The sequence below is a fragment of the Gavialis gangeticus genome, unplaced genomic scaffold (genome assembly GCF_001723915.1).
Source record: "Gavialis gangeticus isolate Ggan-Ray unplaced genomic scaffold, GavGan_comp1, whole genome shotgun sequence".
Lineage (NCBI taxonomy): Eukaryota > Metazoa > Chordata > Crocodylia > Gavialidae > Gavialis > Gavialis gangeticus.
Window position 1 is genome coordinate 5065577 of NW_017728973.1, and position 23313 is coordinate 5088889.

At 43.3% G+C, this 23313-nt stretch overlaps 1 protein-coding gene across 2 annotated transcripts; it reads left to right on the top strand.

Annotated features, from left to right (window-relative positions):
- The first annotated feature begins 473 nt into the window (after window positions 1-473).
- Window positions 474-21666, top strand: LOC109290506 (gasdermin-A3-like). 2 transcript variants are annotated; one of them, XM_019507122.1, is made up of 12 exons: window positions 474-622; window positions 2355-2538; window positions 3244-3528; window positions 3963-4137; window positions 6944-7112; window positions 7537-7636; window positions 8418-8468; window positions 9224-9256; window positions 10089-10228; window positions 11914-12091; window positions 14020-14093; window positions 19001-21666. In XM_019507122.1, the coding sequence occupies exons 3-12, from the start codon at window positions 3318-3320 to the stop codon at window positions 19229-19231; spliced, it is 1362 nt and encodes a 453-aa protein (XP_019362667.1). In that variant the 5' UTR covers window positions 474-622; window positions 2355-2538; window positions 3244-3317; the 3' UTR covers window positions 19232-21666. The 2 variants fall into 2 exon arrangements, with proteins under 2 accessions (XP_019362667.1, XP_019362675.1); XM_019507130.1 differs by having other exon boundaries at window positions 2440-2538.
- Window positions 21667-23313: the final 1647 nt, after the last annotated feature.

Sequence of the window (23313 nt, forward strand, 5' to 3'; positions counted from 1 at the left end):
CCCCCCGCAAAAATAAAAGTTGATACCTATGCTGCATACCGCTGCTTAGAAAACCAGCTCATCCCCTCCTGTTTGAAAGCTGGCAGATTTGACTGATTTTAAAGTGACTTTGCTAAAAGGAACCCTTGAAACAACTACATTAGCTCATCAATACAAAAATAAAAGTCTCTAGATCCCCTAAAAGGGTCCTATCTGCTCAGCTGGTGATGGTAGTAAAAAGATGTTGGATTAAAGAATGGTCCTTTCCAGTTCTCCTTCCTGGTTCCCCATCCAGTATTCTTCCAGTAACTCCTGTCTTCCCCCCACACCTCCATCCTTGTAGCTTGTCATTAAGCCCCCTTTAAAGACTCCCTACCCAATTGGGAAACTCTGATGGAACTTTTAAGTGATTTGTAAGACACATGAGGAAAGTCTCTACTGACAGTCCACGTCCAGTGACCTCATTTCCTTTTGTTGGGAAACTAGACGGGACACTGTGAGGCAGAACTTGAAATAAGTCAAAGCGTAATGCTTTCAGAGGCAGAGCAGAAGTTTTCTGTTTGGGATACAACATAGGGTCTGCTGCAGTTGGATATCATCTCACAGTTAAAAGAAACAGGAATTTTCTCCAGACACGAGATAGGTGAGTCCTGAGAGTCCAGTTAAATCTGTTTTGGGGAATTTATTGCCAGATGTCGCTTTTTTCATTCGTGCTTTCTGCATCTGGTCTTTTGATCCAGGGATACTCAAGCATCTTTGCCAATTCACCTCAACATGACAGCAGCCCTGGGCTGCCCAGACAGCTCTGCTGGTGCCCCTCATCTTTTCCCCACTATTCCAGCCCTGGGCTCTACCACTTTCACAGCTCTACTAATGCCTCTCAGTCCTGACCCACCTCAACCTCCTGCAATTTCTGCTCCAGATTCCCCTCAATCTCAAGCCCATCTCTCCCTGACTATTCCAGTCCTGGGCTCCCCTACACAGCTTTACCATAGCACCTCGGTCCTAATGGGCAACCCTTACTATTCCAGCTCTGGGCCATATTTTTCTTTGCCAAAGTACCTTGGTGTTCGTTTATAGTCCCTCTTGCTCTTCTATTCTGTTTGTGTCCTAGATTTCTCCTGAACAGGAAATGCCACTATTTGTGTCAGATAATTTAGTGAGATGGACACACAAAAAAATCTGAACATCATGACATTTTGCATATGCAATGTAATCTGAACCCAAATTTACACAGAAAAAGACTGGTGACACACCTCCGACTGCTCTTTGCCGCTTATATTAAAGACCCAGATCCTGGAATTAAATGAGAATATGAAAATTTCAGCACTTATTTAAAATAAGAATATGTTTCTAGTTCCTTGTGGTTGCTAAGAAAACCTTGAAAGTGTGACTTGAGCTCTCTCTAGAGATTCAAGAAACCAGCAAGCAAAGAAAAAAGAACCAAATGTGTAATTATTTAAAATCTAATGATCTGTCAGATAGTCCCATGACTTTCTGGGGGCCTGTCTCATGATTCCTAAATACATGGGCCTGGTGATACTGAAGTAGTTGGTTAAATTTGGATAGGAATATCTGATGTTCAAGAGAAAGTTAAGGGAGCTAGAAATCAAAATGTGAGTTTTGTGGGTACAACCAGTATCCTAGAGAGCCTATGAAAGTACACAGAAACCCCGTGGTTTGGTATGAATTACTGTGGGGACTGGACTCTGGACAGAAAGAGGAACACAAAGGCAGAAGTTTAAAAATTCATACTTGAAAAAGGGGCTTATCATTGATTCATAGCTACGTAGGCCTGGGGGGAACTGTAAGTAACATCAAGTCCATCTGGCTTCTGGCTTTCTAAGGCAACCATATGGAAAAATCTGTTCATAGAAACTGCTGCTACCCCCAAAAAGCCAGAAAGGAGAAGAAAAGTGGAAAGTGACTCCTGGTTCCAAATCTCTGTGATATGCTTCAACTAAGGCTACTGGGTTCTAATTGGGAGGGAATGTGCATTTTGCATCAGAGAAGTGGTTCATATTTTACATGTAGGTATTTCTTTGTCCATGAAGAAAAAGTAAATCCATAAGAACTACCTGCATTGCAGAAGGCACCCACAATAGTGGGGTCTGGTTCCTTTTGTGAGCTCCCCCTGTGAGCATTAATTAATTAATAGGCATCTGTCTGTCTTGCAAGACAACAGATTTCTGCCAAATAAGGCATTAGCTCATTCAGTATCTGCAAGTGTGGCTGTAGAGCCCAATTCTTGAGTGACAGTCCCTTCTGCACCTACCCAAGGTGAAATTCATATCTAATAGTCCTGAATGCAGTGCAGGGTTCTTCCTGAGGTTTCATCTTTCCTCTGAATGTTGGGTTCTTCGTTCTACACTTAGGAGACTGTTTCCAAGTGCTTCAGTCCTCAGCAGTCTTCTCCCAGTCATTTGACTCAATGTTCATTGCCTTCTTCTCCTGTGACAGTTGAAGAAACAATGCTACTAACACATCCCACTGAGGTTGTGTCTTTCATCCGACTACAACGAAGACATTAATAAGACTCACAACACTCCTACGAGCTGGGTATTTTTTTTACTATTCTAGTATAATTTATAATTACTTACACAAATAAACACTGTACTTTGATACTATGGTGATAGGGGCTATAGAAAATATTTATGTAGGGGAGTGTCTGCACTGCAACTGAATGTGTGACTGCTGCTCAAGTAGCCATACTCAAGCTAGTTTTAACATAGCCAACTCAAATACCAATAATAGCATAGCTGTGGTAGCAGAAAGCTCAGTGCATGCTGCGAAACAGGTCCAGAAACCTGTGTAAATACTTGGGCAGCTAACCTGCAGAGAGCTTTGTGCTTCAAGGTTACATGGCTATCAGGGCTGCATTGCTGTAGTCACACCATTGTCTGCAGCAGAGGCAAAGCCATAGAGTAATGGCCAGGCCATTAGAGGCCTTGATTATGTTCCAGCTCTGAAATTTAACTTGTATATGTTACTGGGCAAGTCACCTTGTCTCAGTTTGCTCCCCTAAACTTTGGTCTTGCCTATTTTGATTGTAAGCACTTGAAGGAAACAGCTGTCACTTACTAAATGCAGGTACTAGCATATGTCTGTATAACACCAAGAACAATGGGGCTATATCAGAGTTGAGGGCTGTAATGCAGACATAATGAGAGCCTTCTTTATGAAGTACTCTGTACTCTACAAATGAAAAGAGCAAAGCATCATCATTATGCTAACTTCATATATTCCATTCTTTTCTTCCAACAGATGGCCCATTGTTAACACAGCAACAGCTTCCTTCTGTCTTGTCCTTAACTAGATTTGGTTACAAGTAACTGAAAATGTTCAAGACACTGGCCAAGCAGATCATACAGGAACTGGACTCTGATGGGAGATTCACTGCTGTTTCTAGTTTGGCTAGTGCCAATAATTACAAACCCTTCTGTGTGGTCAGGAAAGAACAGTTCAGGCTACCTTGGCAACCCAGAAAATACCTCACCACTCCTTACAAGCTTCAAGATGTAGCTGAGAAAGAAACAAATATGGAGGCAGGTTAGCTTGAATGTAGTTTTAATGGGCTGTTGCATGGTCACCAGTTATTATGGAAAAGGGCCCAAATGATAACCGTGCCTCTGTATAGCACTGTCTTTTTCCAGATCTCTAAGAGACTCAGGGACAAGAACAAGGTCCCAAGGGATGTCAGTGACAGAACTAGAGTCAGATTTCAGGAGACCCTGACTCCCAGTACTATGGTTTGACCACTGGGTCTCACAGAGGTGTCTTAAATCTCACTCTGGGTTTGACATCTGTCTAGAGGGCATGCTGTGTAAACTGTCTTGGGTGGGAATACTTGCCTGTCATGATCTTGAGTATGCTAAGGGCACTGTAGGGGCTATTGGTGAGAGACTGTGATACATATTATATAAGTAAGTACAAATAGGTTTAATTGCTGCAAACTAAACCTGATGCACTTTATTTCCCACAAGAGGTGATGTATGATGATCCATTCGTATATGATGAGACCACCAAGCACAAAGCAGAAGCAAACCTTAGCTTTGACTCAGAGACCACAGAAGTGGACATCGGTGGCTCAGGCTACAGTTTGTACTCAGTCTCTCAGACATCAGTGAGGAAAGCCTACATGGTTAAGAGAGAGCCATGGTGGGTTCTGGTTTTTATTTTACTTCTTCTGGGAGTGGCATCCCTTTACAGCCTCAAGATCCTTTCCCCCAGCCTTACACTTGCCATTTTGTTCCATTCCCAAATCATGGGGGTCCTGCATTACAGACAGCTTTCCAGAAGAAGGATGCTATATGGATTATCCTTTGGGGAAACTTTCTAGGAATCTCTCTTGGCAGGTCAGCATTGGAACTGGCCAGCTAAACAAATTCCTTGGTTAACCAGAGGTCTGTGTGCAGTGGCTGATGCCAGTTCAATTCCAGCAAGGATGCAGTTGAAGTGATTTCCAATGCTGATGCTATAGGAATTCAGCTCCCAGACTACTGCACTGGGCAGCACAGTTTTGGGAGGAGGTAAGCTATGCAGCCCTCAATGATGAAAGAACAGGTTAGGGACTGTTTAGAAAAGCTGAACAAGTACAAGTCTATGGGGCCAGATGGGATGTACCTGAGGGTGCTGATGGAGGTGACTGATGTGATTGCAGTGCCATTGGCCATCATCTTTGAAAACTCATGGCGATCAGGAGAGGTCCCAGATGACTAAAAAAGGGCAAACAGAGTGCCCATATTTAAGAAAGGAAAAAAAGAGGATCCAGGAAACTACAGACCAGTCAGCCTTACCTCAGTCCCTGGAAAAATCATAGAACAGATTCTCAAGGAATCCATTTCTAAGCACTTGAAGAAGAAGGTGATTAGGAACAGCCAGCCTGGATTCACCAAGGGCAAGTCATGCCTGACCACACTGCCTTCTATGATGAGATGATACCAAGCTGGAGTAGATATGCTGGAGGGTAGGGCTAGGATTTAGAGAGATGTAGTCAAATTGGAGGATTAGGCCAAAAGGAATCTCATGAGGTTCAACGAAGACGAGTGCAAAGTCCTGCACTTAGGACAGAACAATCCCATGCACCAGTACAGGCTGGGGGCTAATTAACTGGGCAGCAGCTCTGCAGAAAAGGACCTGGGGGCTACAGTGGACAATAAACTGAATAGAAGCCAGTAGCGTGCCCTTGTTGCTAAGAAAGCTAACAGCATACTGGGCTGCATTGGTAGGTGAGTTGCCAGTAGGTCAAGGGAAGTGATTATTCCCCTCTATTCAGCACTGGTGAGGCCACATCTGCTTACTGTGTTCAGTGTTGGGCCCCCCACTACAGAAAGGATGTAGACGAATTGGAGACAACCCAGTGGAAGGCAACAAAAACGGTGAGAGGACTGGGGAACATGACTTATGAGGAAAGACTAAGGGAACTGGGCTTATTTAGTCAAGAAAAGAAGAGACTGAGAGGGAACTTAATAGCAGCCTTCAACTACCTGAAGGGGGGTTTGAAAGAGGATGGAGCTAGACTGTTCCCAGTAGTGGCAGATAACAGAACAAAGAGCAATGGTCTCAAGTTGCAGCAAAGGAAGTTTAAATTAGATATTAATAAGAATTTTCTCCCTAGGAGGGTAGTAAAACACTGGAACAGGTCACCTAGAGAGACTGTGGAATCTCCATCTTTGGAGGTTTTCAGAACTGGGTTGGACAAAGCTTTGACTGGGCCGATCTAGTTGGGGCTGGTCCTGCTTTGAGCAGGTTGGACTAGATGGTTTCCTGAAGTCCCTTCCAGCCCTAACTTTCTATGAATCTATGATTCTGTGAAGTTTAGCTGCGTGGGCACTAAAATTCTGGAGACCTGGACTCAGTTTCTGTGCTACTACAGGGATATTTTATGACTTAGGTATGACACCGCCCAATGTCTACACTGCAACCCGAAGGTGCTATGGCAGTTTATGGAAACATACACACCAGCCATAAACTAGCTAGCTCAGGTTCTAAAAGCAGTTTAGCTTCAGGCTCAGAAATGGAGCTGTATTTGGGCTACATACTTGGGCATTTATTTATTATCCTCAGTGGGTGCATACATACAAGATGCTTAGTGCGGAGTTGCCTAATTAGTTCCACAGTAGTGTCTCTATCTACATGTGCAGAGCTATTTGGCCAGAGTAAACTAATTAACACTACTGTAGGTTAGTACTGCTTGATACAAGTACTATCCTATGGTGGCGTTATTTATTCCACCGCAGTGCACATGTAGACATTGACTGGGGCTGGCTGGGGCACGAGGATGCTTCAGCCCGCCCTTCTGCAGCGTCGTGAGCGGGGTCAGAGCAGCTCTGGGTTGGCAGGCTGACCCCTGGGACCTCCTGCCAGCCAGGGCTAAACCACCCCAGCTCACTGTGCTGTAGTTCCGGGCGCACATGTAAATGCTGCGCCTTGGAGCAATAAACTCCAGCATGAACTGCACAAAAGTTTATTCAGCGTGTTAATATCACATGTAGATTCATCCAGTAGGCGTTTCTCTGAGTCCCAAGTAAAGCAATTTACATTGCTGTTGGTACCTGAGCTAGCGAGTTGAAAGCTAGCTCAAGTATGTCTACACATATAATCCCATTTTTGCATTGCAGCATAGATGTATCCTTAAGCTCTCTGTTCCCCAGTTCCCCATCTACAGAATGGGATAACAGCACTTCCCTATTCACAAGGGGACTGTAAAGATAATTACATTAATTACTGTTAGGCACTCAGACGTTATGGTGATGAGGCACATGTGAGCACCCAAACTAGTAAGAACATTAGCCAAAAAATGGTGTAATGATTTCCCTCACTAAACTGCAAAACATGCACATAAGAGAGGTTTCTTCCTGAAGATAAGCAGCTGCTATTTGGCTTATACCCTGAAGCATAAGTTCTGGGATCCTTTGTAGTAACTGCAGATGATAGTCATTCTATTTCTATGTGTCCTCCACAGGAAAATTGACATGACTCACCAGTTCATACAGCAGTTCTCAGACTCGCAGAGGACACAGCTGTATGTTGTGACTGAGGCTATTGAACTAATGGAGCCGCTGGTCATAAAGAAGACAATCCAGGGAGGAGGGAATGTCCAGATAAGTGCAGTGGAGATGTTTAGAATACAGGTTTGTGACAATGGGCAAGTTGGAAGATGCAGCCAGCCTTGCAACTGCTTACGTTGCATGAGACTCTTGAATCATCTGTCTGACATTTTACCCTAGCATAAATTCAGAATAGCTTCTTAAATCAGAGACAGAGAAAGGAAAGACAAGGTTTATATGTAATTTTGTTCTATTAAATGTTGTTTGTTAAAATGAAGCAGCTATCAAGAAGCCACGCCACACAGATTGCTCCTTTCTCTAGAGAAATTTGTTCAAAAGCAGCTTTGTTTAAAATCCATAAATAAGCAGAAGTCTATTTCTGATGAAGGAGCTAAGTAATCTCCCAGACTCCACTGAGAACCAGTGCTTGTCAGAGAGCCACTTGATGATTTATTGATCTGCCTCAGGAGTCTCACCAGAGCCTTGTGACCTGTGTTTGAATCTCCAGGGGCGGGGCAGAAGCATTACAAAGAAAGCGGTGATGATTCCTAAGGGCACAGTGATGGCATACGTGGTAGAGCCGCTGAATACCCAGAAGAGAGATTTCTGTATGTGAACTAAGCTAAGTGTGCATCATGTGGTAATATGTCCGGCTTTAGAGCTGTTATGTTCATAGATTCATAGATTGTAAGGGGCTGGAAGGGACCTCGCAAGATCATCAGGTCCAGCCCCCCTGCACTAGGCAGGAAAGACAAATGGGGTCAGGTGACCCCAGCAAGGTGACCATCCCATCTCCTCTTGAAGATGTCTGGGGTAGGTGATTGCACCACATCTGGGAGGAGCCTACTCTAGTCTGGACACCTTGACTGTGAAAAAGTTTTTCCTAGTGTTAAGCTTGAAACGGTTTTCCAGGAGTTTGTGGCCATATTCCTTTTGCTTTTTGTGGCCAACTCAGTGTCCATTTTTACTGTCCTCATAATAATATTAGATGGAAAGTGGTAGTTTTATCTTGTGGTTAGAGCTGTGGAATGGATGTACCAGCTCTGATGCAGGTGTGACACTCAGAAGTGCTGAGAATAGATTAATGTTAGTATCCTGGCTTGAATTACCTGCCATGGGGTCAGGATTACAAAATGTTTATATCACTGCCACATGTTGGGGTCAAGTAACTGCTGACATTGGGTGCTTCTGGTGCAAAGATTCCCAGGTTCCCTTCCCACCTGTGCCACTGAGTTGCTGTGACCAGAGGCAAGTTACTGTTTCCTGCTCTGTGAAAAAGGAGAAAATAATTAAAAAGTCAATGGGGCCTAATTAATGGGTGGAGAGTAGTGTAAGATCCTAACCTCAGATCAAAGCATCATTAATAATAATTTCTGTTTCCTACTCCAGGTTGCCACAAGGACAAAAACCCAAAGGCTAGGAGTTTATTCTTGCATGATGGTAAACTATTTATTTAATTTTCTTAATCTAGACTTCTCAGGTCTCTTACCTTGTATCATTTACATTCTTGTCTCCCATTATGCATCTCTCATCTAGCTTATTCACAGCAGCCACATCTTAGGTCTGGCTCATAGATGACTGAAGTCAAAATGAGTCAACATGAGTATTTGTTGAGCCAGATTCACAGAGACCTATTCAAGCTGCTTCGCTGCCTATGAGTTACTCCAAAAATGTAACTGGGACAGGATGAAAAGGCCACTGTTTGAAGTGTGAGCATGGAGGGAATGTGACTGTCACAAAGAACTTTACAAATAAACTATTATAGATAAAGAATGGCAGCTGGGCTTGGGTTCTTAAAAGGTGCTCTCAGGACACAACAGTAGTGGGTTGAGGTAGAAAAATGGCTAGTAGATCTGCTATGAATTAAGACCCAATTAGGATAAAGCAATTGAGCTGGATTATTAGTAGGGAGAGAGTCTGAGTCCAGTGGTCAGTGAAATGCAAAGGGGGTCAGGAACCCCTGGATCCTGTTCCTGGCTCTGACACTGAGTTGGTGTGTGTAGCCTTGGGCTGCTTGACCTTCCTGGATTTGCATCATTCTAGCTTCTGGGAGCTTGAGATGCTCAGTTCATGGTTGCTCACAATGCTATTGACAGTCTGGAGAAAAAGGTACCAGAGAAGGATTTAATCTTGTTATGTTTCTGTTTCCATTTAATTAAGAGCAATGATAAAAAAAGGTATTTTTCTCATTTCAGGTCTCAAGAATGAGCTGGTGTCTTCACTAACAGGCAAGCTGCAACTGCTTAGTTCCTTCCTTCATATTTTGCTTCCACTTCTCTGATCTCTACAGGCTTGAAAAAAGCCCAGCAGGAATACTAGTCATATAGTATTCCTATGTCTAGTGCCTCTCACAGAGGTTACCAACATGTCCTGATTAATCCAAACCACACTCTCATCAGAGAGAGATCACTGTACTCATTTCATTGCTGGGAGAAACTGAGGCACTTAGACACAGACAGGCTCAGAGCCACAAAATGAGCCCATGTCTATTTGTATCTTCCAAGTTAATGTGGGCCTTAAGGCCCACCCAGATAACTAATAGCCCCTACTGTGTGGGGCCAAAATGAGCCCCTGACAGAACTGGGAAGGATCTTTGGAGCCCAGAATTAGAGATGCAGCACGGCTCAGTCCTTGGCTGTCTGGTACAGCAGCGCTGTGACTTTCACTGTATCTTGCCTCACTGCTTGACTCCTTGTTTCCCATGTTAGCCCTATATAATACAAACACTACACAATATTCCCCATTATTAATATAATAAGAACATTAAATAACATTCCTCTATGATTGGAGTTGGTAGAAGAACTTACCAACCCATTCGTTTAGCAGCTTGCTGTGAACTAAGAGGTTGATTTTTACCTACCTGGGGTGTGAATTCAGGAGGTGTTCGGGGGTGGGGCTGAGCCCACCCCTGGAGATGAGAGTCCCCCTATAAGATTTGAAAATCATAACCTGGGTGGGGGGGTTTCCAATTGGATTGCTCCTTCAATTAGGTGGACTTGTTAATCAATGACCACCCCCCAAAGAATCAAAGTGTAATTCAAACCCTGTACCTTCCATCAGAATTTCAAACAGTAAAGGACACTGTTAAAGAAGAATATGAGCAGTTGACGTATCTGAGTCAAAGTCTCAAGCTCAATTTGCTGGAAAACTTTTTGAGCTTTCTGCAGGATGGTGACATTATATCAACTGTGCAAACTCTGGTAGGTGCTCTTTAAAACATTGTATGTGTTCACATTAAGCCAAGAAATGCATTGATTTGGCTCACTTGTGAAATGAGCACAAACCAAGTGCTTCTTATATAGAGATTAGGTGCACATTAATCACTCCAATTGATTACTCGCTACAACACTAACCTACCATAGACATAACACAGCTAATTGACCAGATCTATTGGTAGACTGTGCCCCCACATGGGAATTCCAATGCTGAGACCAGTGGCTTTGAAAAGTAAATGTAGGTTGTGGGTTACAGAAAGGAAAGATTCTAAGTGCAGATTCTAATTTGCACATGCCCCTGCTAGGGTTACTGTGTTTTGAACACTGTATGTATTCAAGCAAAATAAAGGAGATTTAGTGTTAAGAAGAAACTATACTTCCAGGGGTTCCCAAACTCTGACAGATTGCACACAACCAGTTTAAAATTATACAACTTCAGTTCAACCTTAAGTACTGCAAGTAAATTTTTTCATATAAAGTAATATAATAAATCTGTTAATGTGTACCACTAACAGGTTGCCTGCATATCACTGGTGGTACACATACCATAGACTAGGAACCACTTTAGCCATTACATCGGGGTGGGCATTTATTTCAGGAGGAGGGCCGCCTACTGAGTTTTGGCAAGCCATCAAGGGCTGCATGACAGGCAGCCGGGGCAGATAAATATTAATTTTCTAATTTTTTTAGGGACCCTGAAGGCCAGATACAATGGCCTGGCGGGCCACAACCAGCCTGTGGGCCGCATTTTGCCCACCCCTGCATTACGTTTACCATGGGGACAGGTGACTGAGGAAATCAGTAATAGGATACAGAGTCTAGCATTTTGTCTCTAGGTCACTGTTTTGGATCCTGCCTAGTGTGTAATGACTGGGATTTATTCCCATTTGCTTAATGGTCTCCATACAGTGTGAAGGAGACAGGCATTCTCATCACAAAAGTACCATGTAGTTGGCACTATTTGCTAGTTTCAGAAAAGAGATCAAGGATGGAGTGGATCATGGAGACAGAATTAACTTCTAGCCTACTTTGCGGTGACCCCTTTGGATCAAGTTTGAGACACACTGGACATGTCTACACACTCATTAATAACATGTACTAACTTAATGCACCATAACCAGCACTACTGCACAATAACACCAGCACACATCTTTTCGGTGACACAAATGTGCAGTAGATTAATTCTACTGTGCATTAGCACAGCTTTTGCTGTGACACGCAAATGTGCAGGAGAATTAATCTACTGTGCTTCTAGCATCTTGCATAGACACGCCCACACAAGTATTTGTGTATCTTGCTGTCTGTAAAGTACTTGTTCTTCATATAAACAAAGGCAAGTACCTTTTCAAATGAGATAGCTGCCACCTTGGCCAACACATCTGCAACAGATGTGGTGACAACCAGAGCTAAAAGCATGAAATGATACAGATGGAGCTGAAGCATCAATACCTTGTTAGCTGAAGTGGTAACAGGCTAACCTCTACAGTTCAAACATAGAGACAGAGCCATATAACACACTCCTCATTGGTTATACAAGTAAAAAATTCTCACACTTGTTGGCCTGGTGCATGTGCACACATGCATGTACACATGTTTCTGAAGTAGGCATCTGAACCCTGATTGACAGCTTTTTTCCCCTTCCCACCCTTCTTTTATTTATTTGGTATCAGCTGGAAATTTCCCTAGCTGGGGGTGAACCTATGCACTCAGTGTTGGATTCCCTGGATGAAAATCTCCAGCCTCGGGTGGAAAAGTTGCTGCAGGACTTAGGGGTTTTTCATGATGGTGAAAAAGGAGCAGCACATTTATTTTGGCAACCATTACACTTCCTGTGTTCTTCTTTAGAAGGTATGGAGATATTAATCAGTATGGGCAGAGAGCCGTAAGTTACTTGAAAAACTTCTGACTTGGAGAAAGCAGGATGGATCATCCTTATCCATGAGGAACTATGTCCCCATATACAGTTCTGTATTTTAATGTACTGGACTTCAATTAGTTTTGTGTCCAGTCACTCATCTGAGTTTTCTGCCTGGCCTTTTTATTTTTCAGAGGGTTGTAGATTTTCTATTGCCTTTGTGTTCTCTCAAAGTCAGGGCTCTCTTCTGAGAATTTGACAGAACTCAGCCTGACATGTCCCTGCATCTACTGGTTCTTTTAGATCGCTGATATTATTTCTGTTCAGTCAGTATGTTTTTCTTCCAGTGGTACATGTATTTGGCAGATTTGGGATGTTATGCTCATAGGCATATTCAGGATATTCCAATTTGTCTTGTATGGTGTCATGCCTCTAGGCTATCAGAGTCTTACTGGAAGAACCAAACCCAGTAGCAAGCACTTTTCACATTATCCTTACCTCAGGAAACAGATTTTAACAGATTGGAAGCAGCAGCCTTAGAATGAGAGCTGCCTCATGTCGGGAAAAGCCCAGCCTCGGTATAACAAAAGTGGGGAAGATCCAGAAATATTTTGAACAGCCAACTGTCCATTCCCATTTGATGTTTTCTGCTACAGATCTGTGGAAAAATGGAATGGATCTTTACAGGTTTAGCTTCTTCCAGGTCACAGATTTCAAATATGTAAACTGCCTACAGCAGGCAGACTGAACCCAAATGCATTCCTTAAAATAGGACGGGCAACGCTCCGAATGAGCGTGCATCTTCGATCTAAGTCATGGTAGAGCAGGTGCAAAATTGACTTTGATGTTTTGTGGGTGGTGTGAAAATTATAACAAGCTGTTTGAACATGAGGTTCATGGAAATCAAAGACAAGGAGGGCTGTAATTTCATTTGCTATTTAAGTTGTATACATTTTTCCTTCTACTAATCATGAATTTAGAAAAAATATTGGTGAGAGGGAAGTGAAAAACAAAGACGTTACTTTCACAGCTTAAATAAGATTAGGAAAGAATGGAGAAGTCTAGACAAATCAGTAAAAAGAAATTGGGTTACTTTTGCCATAATGTTTCTCAACCGGAGAGTTCTCCAGGGGTGGGGAGGAGAGGCCCGGGGGTGGGGGCGGTGTCCCATGCAAAAGGCAGTCAGGGAGGCAAAAGACATTGAAAGTTTTATTATAAGCTAAAGCAAACAAAAATATGATTTTCCCATTCTTTACACAGCCTTCCCCTTCAAAATCAAGTGCTTTCTTGAAACAAACATGAACACAAATGTATAGGTTAGCATTTTTATCATTGATATTTAGAAAATGTTTTACAGTAAATGAAAGGGGAGAGCATGACTTTGAATAAAAGGCAACTAACATGAAAAGGCTAAGAAAAATGCCAGGGATAGAATGCCCCTTAGCAAGGCCCAGTCAGAATCAGGGGTGCTCAAGCCCAGCCCATGGGCCAGGTCTAGCTCACGAAGCCACGCCATCTGGTCTGCAGGGGTCCCACAGGTTCAAAAACCTAGCAATAGGAAAGTAGTGGCATTAACTGTTGCTCCCCTGTTGCCAAATATCTGGACCTGTGAGGAGCCCCTGAGCTGAATAGCACCCTAGATCAGCATGCAGAGATGGTTCCCACCCAGGGACACATAGGGGATGGCTGGAGGCAGCGCAGTATGTCAGTCTTTGTGGGTCAGGGGGAGGGATTGCTGATCCTAGTGTGTGGGGGCTTTATAGAAAACAAACAGAAAGAAAAAGAAGATGGCATGGGGGACTCCATGGCATGTTAAACCTTGTGCCTCAGTAGAAAACCCCTAGTCAAATTCAGCACAGGTGAGGTGACTGACAGTTTCTTTTCTTGACCTTCCCTGAGGTTTTTGCTTTATTTCTTACAGATCTGGACCCTAGAATGCTGCCCCTTCTTGCAACCTGTCTGGAGCAGAAAATGGTGGTCAAGCTGCTTAAACTGGTAAGACCTTTCTGTGCTCATATTTTGATTCTTTCATTTAACAACTACTGGTTCATATAGCATAGTTACCCTTCAGGGAATTATGTACAGAAAAATTAAGTACTGAGTCCCAGGGGCTGAACATGGCAGCATAGAGCTGACATAGCCTGGCCCACTGGCCCACACCTTCAGACCACACCGGATTGGCTCCATGCCAGCACGTGGGACTCGTGGCACTGCAGGTGTGAGCTGTGGGCCGTTGGGCCTGCTGGGCTCCGTGCCTCCACATGGGGCTTCCAGCATGCCAGCAGGAAGCTGCACTTGGAAGCATGTAGTTGCACACCATCAGGCCAGACTGTCTCCGTGCCTCCATGTGTGGCTTCTTGCTGGAGTGCTGGAAGCCCCACATGGAGACACAGACCCGGCTGGCTCAGCCTGATGGTGCATGGCTCCCGCCTGCAATGCTGCAAGCCCCATGTGCTGGTGTGGAGCCGGCCCAGTCTGGGTTGATGGCGTGTGCCAGTGGGCTGGCTGGGCCAGCTGCCTGCTGCCATGTGCAGCCCCCAGGACTCAGCTGAAGCCATGTGCCACGCAGCCACGACCACTCCAAGAACCTGCTGCATGCTGCTGCTGCTAGCAGCGGCAGGGGCTGTGCACCACGTGGTGAGGGGGGCCACACCCACACCCCCACACCCACTCTGCCCTCCTGCAGGCTGGACCTCTCCTGCCCACTCACCAGCTGTCCAGTCGCGCACCACTGCGCTCGGTGCCTCCACATGGGGCTCCCAGCTAAAGTGCCAGGAGCCCCGCAGAGTTGGAGGCACAGAGGCAGCCCAGGTTAAAAGATGCAGTATTATGCACAGTCATACATTTTATGCACAAAACAGTGCAAGCACATAATTGCATTAGTCCCCATGGTGTACACAGTGCTGATTGGAACAGATGTGAGGAGAGCTCAGAATAAGGTTTGGTTAGTATAGTCTGTATGAGATTCACCAAGGTGCTATATGAGCTAGGCATGAATATTATTGTAGTCACCCTAAGCCAGTAGTTCTCAATCTTTTTAGATTCAAGGCACCCCTTATTATACTCAAGGCCTCCTTTGGAAACTGTCAGCTCTTAGCTTTCACTCATTTTTTGGCCATAGGAAAATAATAGAACAGTTTTTCTGTTGCAGGGAACTCAGAAAGACCACAACAGCTCAGAATGTATTTAACATGATAGATTCCTATTGAAAATCTCACAATGTATCTTATGAATCATGCTTGCACACCTAACAGTGCTAACACTGTGTCATTCTCCCCTTCCCCCTCCCCCCCGAAGGGATTTCAAAACACCCTAGGGTACTTCAGCACCCTGGTTGAAAATCACGCCCAACTGTTGGATCACTCTTTCTTTCCTATCTCCTCACAGCTGCCCCTTGAATGGATCTAGGATTTTTCAACTGCAGGTCAATCACGTATAAGAAATGAATGTTTTTCAGCAACAATTTCCATTATCCACCCTGGGGGCTAGAATTTCAAATAATGTTCAGCAGCCTGTTGCTCTTATTGTGACAATGATGGTCAGATATCAGTACAGCTGAGTCCTCAGGATGCTGTGTCCTTTTGAAAATCTGGCCAGAGAATATGTTACCTAAATGAAAAACAAGCTCTGGTTTATCTTTGCAGAAGGATGAGGGCTAAAGGGTTATGAACCAAGGGTGCACCAAAACATTGCTCCCTGATGCTAAAATCCTTCAGCTGCTCTCCACTTCACCTTTGAAGGGGACCCGCAATGTATACCATGCATGTCAGCCAACACAGTTATACAGCAGGTTCTACCCCCTCCCCACACATTTTTTTGCTAGGATAATGACACAATGTGACTCCAGGCAGCTTGGGAAATACTATGGACTCAGGCATTTCTTCCTCCCTAAATATTACAGGAGGGTCACATGGCTGGAAAGTAGCAATAGTCTGTGCATGAGACTGCCTAAGTAGGTGCTGTGTAAGGTCCCCATCCAGTCATAGTCATTGAATCTCAAAGAGTTCCTACCTTAATATTCCCAGTGTAGGTGGCAGCCTGTTGCTATTAGTAGTCTCATATCTCAACTATAAGGAAAAGATTCCTTTACCTGCCCTATTGGGATCTGCCTCAAGGCGTACTCTCTGCCAGCAATGGTTCCTGATGTGCATCCCTTCTGTATTGCAGGCATAGCTTTAGCAAAAGGTGATGGACTGAGAACATCCTTTGATTTATAAACCTTTTAGTTAAAGGAGCAAGAGTAAATACCTACTTTTCCTGAGTATAGCATCCAGCAAGGCCAAACACCTTGGTTACCCTTTGCTTAGAAAATGTATACCGGTGCTATGTGTGATAACATCTTTCAGTAAAACTGGTATCAAGCTTCTGTTTATAGTTCTTTAGAATTAATTTAGTTGCTACTGAAAGGCGTAAGATAGGAGCCCTGAAAAATCCAGTCTGTATTGAAGCATAGAACAGGTGATACCTTAATAACAATTGAGATCATGGTAGGAAGGCAGGCACAGTATAGTGGCACTACCAGCTTCCACACACTCTAGTACTTTTAACCTGAGCTAGAAGTACTACGTACCCTGTAGCTCATTCAATCTTTGGCCTTTCACTGAAGCTGCCAGCACGGGAACTGATCAGTGCCATGTTGCAGTGTCATTAGCAGTGCAGGCAGGTGTCCATTAAGAATCAAACTATTCCTTCCAGCTCACTAGTGAATAGAGGTGTGATTTTTTTTAAGATGCCCCAATGAATTAGGAGCTTCAAATGCACACTGAAAGTTGATAGGATTCGGGAACACTACTCCCTTTGGCTACCTTGAAGATATCATGTGCCTCTACACTGATTATATTGCCTTTTGTTCACTGCTAGGCTAGGATGGATTTGTGATACAGATTTACCACTAGAAACCTGTTATCCATCTTCTGAATCATGGGTTCTATACTTGGTGTTATGATCATTATGTGAGTCATGAATGGGTTTCAGTCTTACAATCACCTGATTGTTTTGCTCCTATAGGGCACTAGGGGTCTAGAAACCTTTCCATAATAGCATGAGGTCACAGGATGGAAAAGGTTAAGAGCTGCTGCCTTGAACCATTCCCTTCTTTATTTGTTCACAGAGCCTCATGGCTTGCAATTCAGTGTTGTTAATAGGTAGTTTCCCCCATTACAAAACACATGGGTAAGCTGAAAGAATGCACAATATTTTAAGCAAGAAAATGACCTTCTTTGTCCTTTCCAACCTGCAAACAACTCTCATTAGAGTCCAAACAAATCATTCTACTTCAGCAGGGAGGAAATTTCAAGGGGGTGAACTGAGTGGGATGGTATAAAACTGCCAAGAAATGAATTGATTTTATTTGTTTAAACTGGAACACTGAACTCCACAGATACCTTTCATAATGACTGGAGTGAACCAGCTCTCAAATATAATCAATTGATAGAGTAGTATCTGGCCAGTGTGAAAATAATGGGGGAATAGAGTTATTTTAGAAAACTAATAAAAGCCTACAATAACTTAACGTATTTTCAAATGCAAGAGTGTCTCTAAAAATGCAGCACAAATCATGAAATAATTTTATCAGCTGTTGCAGAAAATTGTAAAAAGAAGGCGTTTTTTCCCCTATACAAGGTTCATGGGGAAAGTATCCACACATGACTCTTAGGCCACAGCCAGATGAGCATGAACACGTGGTATGTGGCACTGCAGACCCATCTGTGGCACCACACATGGCATATGAAGGCATTCCTTGTGCTGCTATCTTGTAAGGGGTGGGGGAGGAGGGAGGAGTTGACTCCGGGAGATTCTGGGGTCAAAAAAACCCATGCTAAAAAAAAAATGGGGAAGTGCACATGGCAGCAGCACACACTGCCCAAAACTGGAGCCTGGCCAGCTGGAGACACACTCCAGCTGCTGGCCAGGCTCCCAGCTGCAGGAGCACCATGGCTGCAGCTCCCCAAAGCCCCCAGGACCCTAGGTAACACTGCTGGGGAAAGCACAGTTGCTGGCTTCAGCCTTCCCTACCTCACCCAGGGTAACTTGTCATGTGCCAGAGGGTGCGTAACACAGGTGTTCCCTGGGGACAGGTAGCAGCGGCACAAAGTGTGTCACTGCTACTTGTCCCGTAGGGAAACAAACGTCCATGCTCATGTGGATGTGGCCTTTGAGGCTAAATGAAATGTAATCTAGATGTACATAGAAGTAGGAAAACAGATGGTTAAGCTTGTTTAAAAACATACACTCATTTCTGTCCTGACTAATAATTCATGCACAGCTCCTTTGACTTTACAGGAGGTTCACAGGTCATAAACGGGGAAAACCTACAATCTTTATTCTAATAAACTAGCTATTAAAGTGAACGTAAGGAGTTCAGAATTCCCCCCCCCAGTGTTTGCCAGGTGGAAAAATATTGAATCATTAGGAAAAAAGCATGTTAAGGTTATGCATGAAAAGGTACTTGACGGAATTTGCATTCAGTTAAATGAATTCTCACATGCTCTTCAAGAAAACCAATGTATTTTTATAGTGACTAGTGCTGTACAAATCTGAATTATAGCTAGATCTAAAGAGTAAATCCAAGATTTTCAAAACTGACTGGTGATTTCAAGTGTTTCTGTTTAGTTACTCAGCCAGAGACTCCTTATATGGTCCTGAAAAAAAGAAAATCCAGGACTGGACACTCATAATCACTAGTCACTTTTGAAACCCTTGTCCTGTCCCTCTAAGGGTCATATAACTGCTCTGCTCTCTTCTGCTCTGCATTTTCATGCAATTCAAGACTCCAAATGACCAGGGTAGGTCAGTAAGTTGACATGCCAGCTCATGAACAATGATTCATTTGTCTTCTCAAGTGTCAGAGGATTATCATTTTTAAAATCTTCCTTCAATCTCTGATTTTTATCTTTGCAAAGATGGATGGCGTCTTGGAATGGATTCTTTCCAGTGACAAAGGAAGCATGTTCACCCTGGCCTTTTTCCTGGCAGAAGAAGAACTTAACATAACTATAGAAATGTTGCATATTTGTGGAGTAATGCCAGACACAAACAGATCTTCTCTCACCTGTATTTGGAAAAAAACAGCCCAGTCAAATCTGACTGCATTGTATGCATCTTTGTATGGTTTCTGGATTTTAAGTGAATAATGCCATTTTTAAAGGGGGGCTATTGAAATATTAAAAAATGCAGATCAACATATATCTACAAACCTTTACACTGAAGTATGAGATTTGCTAAGGTCACTTGAAATATCTGCCCATAAGCATCTCAAGGCTAGAATTGCTTTTGGGTACTTATTAGAAAAAAGGGACTGATTTCTAAGGGCCGTACCTGCCATCCATTTTAAGCAGAATTCACTATTGATTTCATCAGGGAATTCTGTTTAAATATGGATGGCACAACATGGCCCTGGGTACTGCGATCTACCAGATAAAACTCTAGAAATTGGATACAAACTACTCTGGATGACTGTAAAAAGGAGTAATTTCCCTTATCTCAATATTGACTTTATTGCAGTAAATTGCAAGGACTGTCAGCAAGCCTTGTGTGCAGAATAACAGCAAGGAAAAAGGTACATTATTCCATAAACAACAAATTAAGGGCAAAATACATCACACAATCCCATCTGATATAATCTTTCCAAAGCACACAGCAAGTTCAGTTGATGTATACAGTGAGCCTTTGGTACATGCCAGCTGCTGTGTGCAAGAAAAGGTTGTGATGTTAACGTAAATCTGAATGTGGTCATAGGAAGAGAGGCAATCCAGTATGAAAACCAGTGGAAGTGAGGTCACCACAGCAGTATCGTCAGGGTCACCAGTCTCACTCTACAGTGCTTTATGGATAATAGGAACCAGAGCTCCATGGAAAGAGAGAAAGAAGAGGTGAGTGCAATGACCACGTGTCCTAGAGTCTTTTTTTCAGACTGGTATATTGTCAGGCTTTCAGATGAGGTGGACCATCACTTGGCAGTGCTAAGAACAGGTGTAATGTGCATAGTAAAGGTGGGTGTGTACATGTGGCAGGTGTCACTGTAAATACTGATGTCACTGATGGTGATGTTTTTAGTAGTGAGAGGAATATGTGGTCTATAGAACTCAGGTAACTCACCAATTAATATTTTGGAGAAATGCCTAAAAAAGGATAGATCTTTTATTAAGCTTATTTATAGAATGTTCTAAACACATAGTTATCACTTTAATAAGCGTAGTATAGATGCCAAGATAAGCCAAAACAGATCAGTCTTCCTTATTTTCCTAGGTTTTGAAAGCAATATCTAAGTAAATATTCTCTTTTAGATCACCAGCTGAGTATACCTCTCTTTCAGATCACCTATTGAGTATACCACTCTTACTCCTTCATCATTTATATTACATGAATCCCTGTGTGTGTTCTCTGTTTGTGTGCTTATGTTCATCCTGAGTGGTCAAAATTTAGTCAAGGATTGTCTAACGATTTGTGTCTGTTTTTAAGATTTATCATCTTACTTATACGGCTAATTTAGTTTTGGTCCATAGACATATATTTGATGTCAGTAGCTTTCAGACAGACTAGAGATCTCTATTAAAGAGATTTGAACTAGATCATGTTTCATCACTTATACGTCTCCAATTTATTTGGAGAATGGTTTTTCCCCTAAAATTTACTGCAGCTTTTGTCATTTCTATAAGTGCTGGCATCTGAGACATCTGAAACCAGACATGACTAGTGAGGCATGTAGCTAACTAAAGGGAATTTGCCAAGCATATGGGTGTTTCATACTGAGGTAAAGTTATCAGCCACAGATGACACAGTGAATGCCTTACTTTGAATGAGGGAATATGTTCATTCACTTTCACATTGTATGACTCACTAACTTAATTTTTGGACCTGCTGTAGATTTATCTGTCAAAATCAGTAATGAGAGAATTAGCAATTTGACTTCTGTACAGATCTTTTTATAGCATATTAAATTTAAATTATTAACTTTTAAACAATTCTTATCTAGGGTGTGTGAATAACCAGTTTTGCTCATTCAATACTAGTAGTTGTTTTTTGGGTTTGTTTGTTTTTTGCTGTAAGTAAAGCAAAATCACAAGGACAAACTTTTCAAAAATATAATTATCACCCTTGTAAGCCTAATACTTGTGGTTCAGTTTTTCCCCGCAGATCAACATCAATGTGATTAGAAGTGTTGTGCAATGTGCCACATTTTAAAATCTTTACTAAGGATCCTTAATGTTAAAAGGGACAGCCGTTATTAGAAAACTCTGTATATTGGGGAACCTAGGAGGGTGATTCTCTTCTGCAAAGGAAGTGAAGGGACTCTACCACATTTAATCCATCTATGCAGACAGGGACAGAGCTAGGATTTTGAAAGGGGTGTGCAGATGTGGTGCATCATCACAGAGAACATAACACATATTTTTCTCCAGGTAAAAAGAAACTAGAAGATTTACTAATATTCTAGGGGCCTACAGCTATATTATTCATATTAAGATTGAAGTGAAAATAAATATAACTTTACTGGAATATGCATTCATTTGATATATGTAATTTGCTATATTATGTATTAAAAACACAACAAACTAAGCAAAAAATACTCAGAAGAAGTTGTCTCTTTTGCCTTGTAGGCATTAGAATTAAATGTACATCTCTTTCAGATTCATAAAACAAAGTCAAATGTTCCCCTACCTGAGTTAATGTTTTAACTAGAGTTAAAAAAGTGTCTGCAGGGCTGTTAAATAGGAGATACAGTACCAGGACAGCTAGCAGACAGCAGAATTGAGAAAGAAATAGTAGCTGAAGAACATTAAAAAAAAGAGGGAGGCTTGTTAACACCTGTGGAATAAAGAGTTTAGAAGGAATCAGGCAGATTATAATGAGCCATGAATTCAAGTGACTCGCTCACTTCTGCCTGAATAGAAATGCTGCTGCCACTGCTGGGCAGCTTGTTTTAAACTTTGGGTAGAGCAGGAATCAAAGGCGCAAGTGCACCATTGCATCTCTCCATCCACCCCTGTATGTAGACTTCTGGGATCAACAGAAGCCTCTACATGGATGGCCTTTGCCTCCACTATGTTATCCAGTTGCACTAACCTCTATTTCATTGGTTCCCAACCTCAGGGTGCAACCCAAATCAGGGTCACTAGGGGTCCTCAGTAGGGCCATGAAGGGCCTGCACACACATGCACATGCACATACATGTGCATGGCCCAGAAGCGGCAGGTGGGCGGGTGGGTGGAAAGGGGCCAATGCACACAAAGGGGGGCAATGGCAGCTGCCCTGCCCCCGGGCTGCTGCCACCACTTCCACTGCACTCCGCTCCCAGCAGCGCCTGCAGCACCGGGTCGGGAGGTCCTGTTGGTGGCCAATTTAGAGTCACAGCAAAAAAAGGTTGGGAACCACTGCTTTATTTGTTCTAGAGTTGTGCTTCAAAGGACTATGTTTGTTATGGCTTCTCCCAAATACTCCACAAAGGGATTTGCTTCTAGTCTGGCAGTGACTATTTCTACATAATAGCACAGGGTCAGGACCTAAAAATGTTCACTTTATAAGTGGGGAGTACAGAGAAAACTAGTTGAGTTTGTCCCTAAGGCTTCTGCCAAGACATGAAAAATGCACTCAGACCTAAAAATCCCACCTCCATCTCCCCACCTCAAGGAAGGTAAATATACTGATCAAGACTCCTAGGCCTGGGATGGGCAACATTTTCTGGCAGCTGGCTCAAATGACCCTACGTGGGTCAGAGGAAGGCTGGCATTAGGATCCATCCACCTCTGCCACTTCACCCTGCCACCTAGCTGTGGTACAGCACGGCCATAGATCCCTCTACACCAAAGCCTCTGCTGCCAGGCTGTGGCATAGTGTGAGCAGAAAGCCTCCTGGTGCCAAAGTTGTGGCTTCGCAGTTTCTAGGGTCAGAAGGGACCTGAGCAGATCATTGAGTCTGACCCCCTGCCATGGCAGGAAAGAGCACTGGGGTCAAACGACCCCAGCAAAGTGTACATCTAGCCTCTTCGTAAAGACCCCTAGGGTAGGAGCCAGCACCACTTCGCTTGGAAGTTGGTTCCAGATCCTAGCCGCCCTGACCGTGAAGTAGCGCCTCCTGATATCTAGCTTAAATCTACCCTCTGCCAGCTTGTGACTGTTATTCCTGGTCACTCCTGGTAATGCTCGGGGGAACAGGGACTTGCCCAGTGCCTGCTGGTCCCCTCTGACTAGTTTGTAACAGGCCACTAGATCCCCCC

Bases quoted from the DNA above. Each gene is read 5' to 3' on its own strand.
- LOC109290506 (XM_019507122.1), top strand. From the start codon at position 3,318: ATGTTCAAGACACTGGCCAAGCAGATCATACAGGAACTGGACTCTGAT. The intron at 12,092-14,019 runs GTATGGAGATAT...TATTTCTTACAG, and splicing joins CCTGTGTTCTTCTTTAGAAG to ATCTGGACCCTAGAATGCTG. The intron at 14,094-19,000 runs GTAAGACCTTTC...ATCTTTGCAAAG, and splicing joins TGGTCAAGCTGCTTAAACTG to ATGGATGGCGTCTTGGAATG.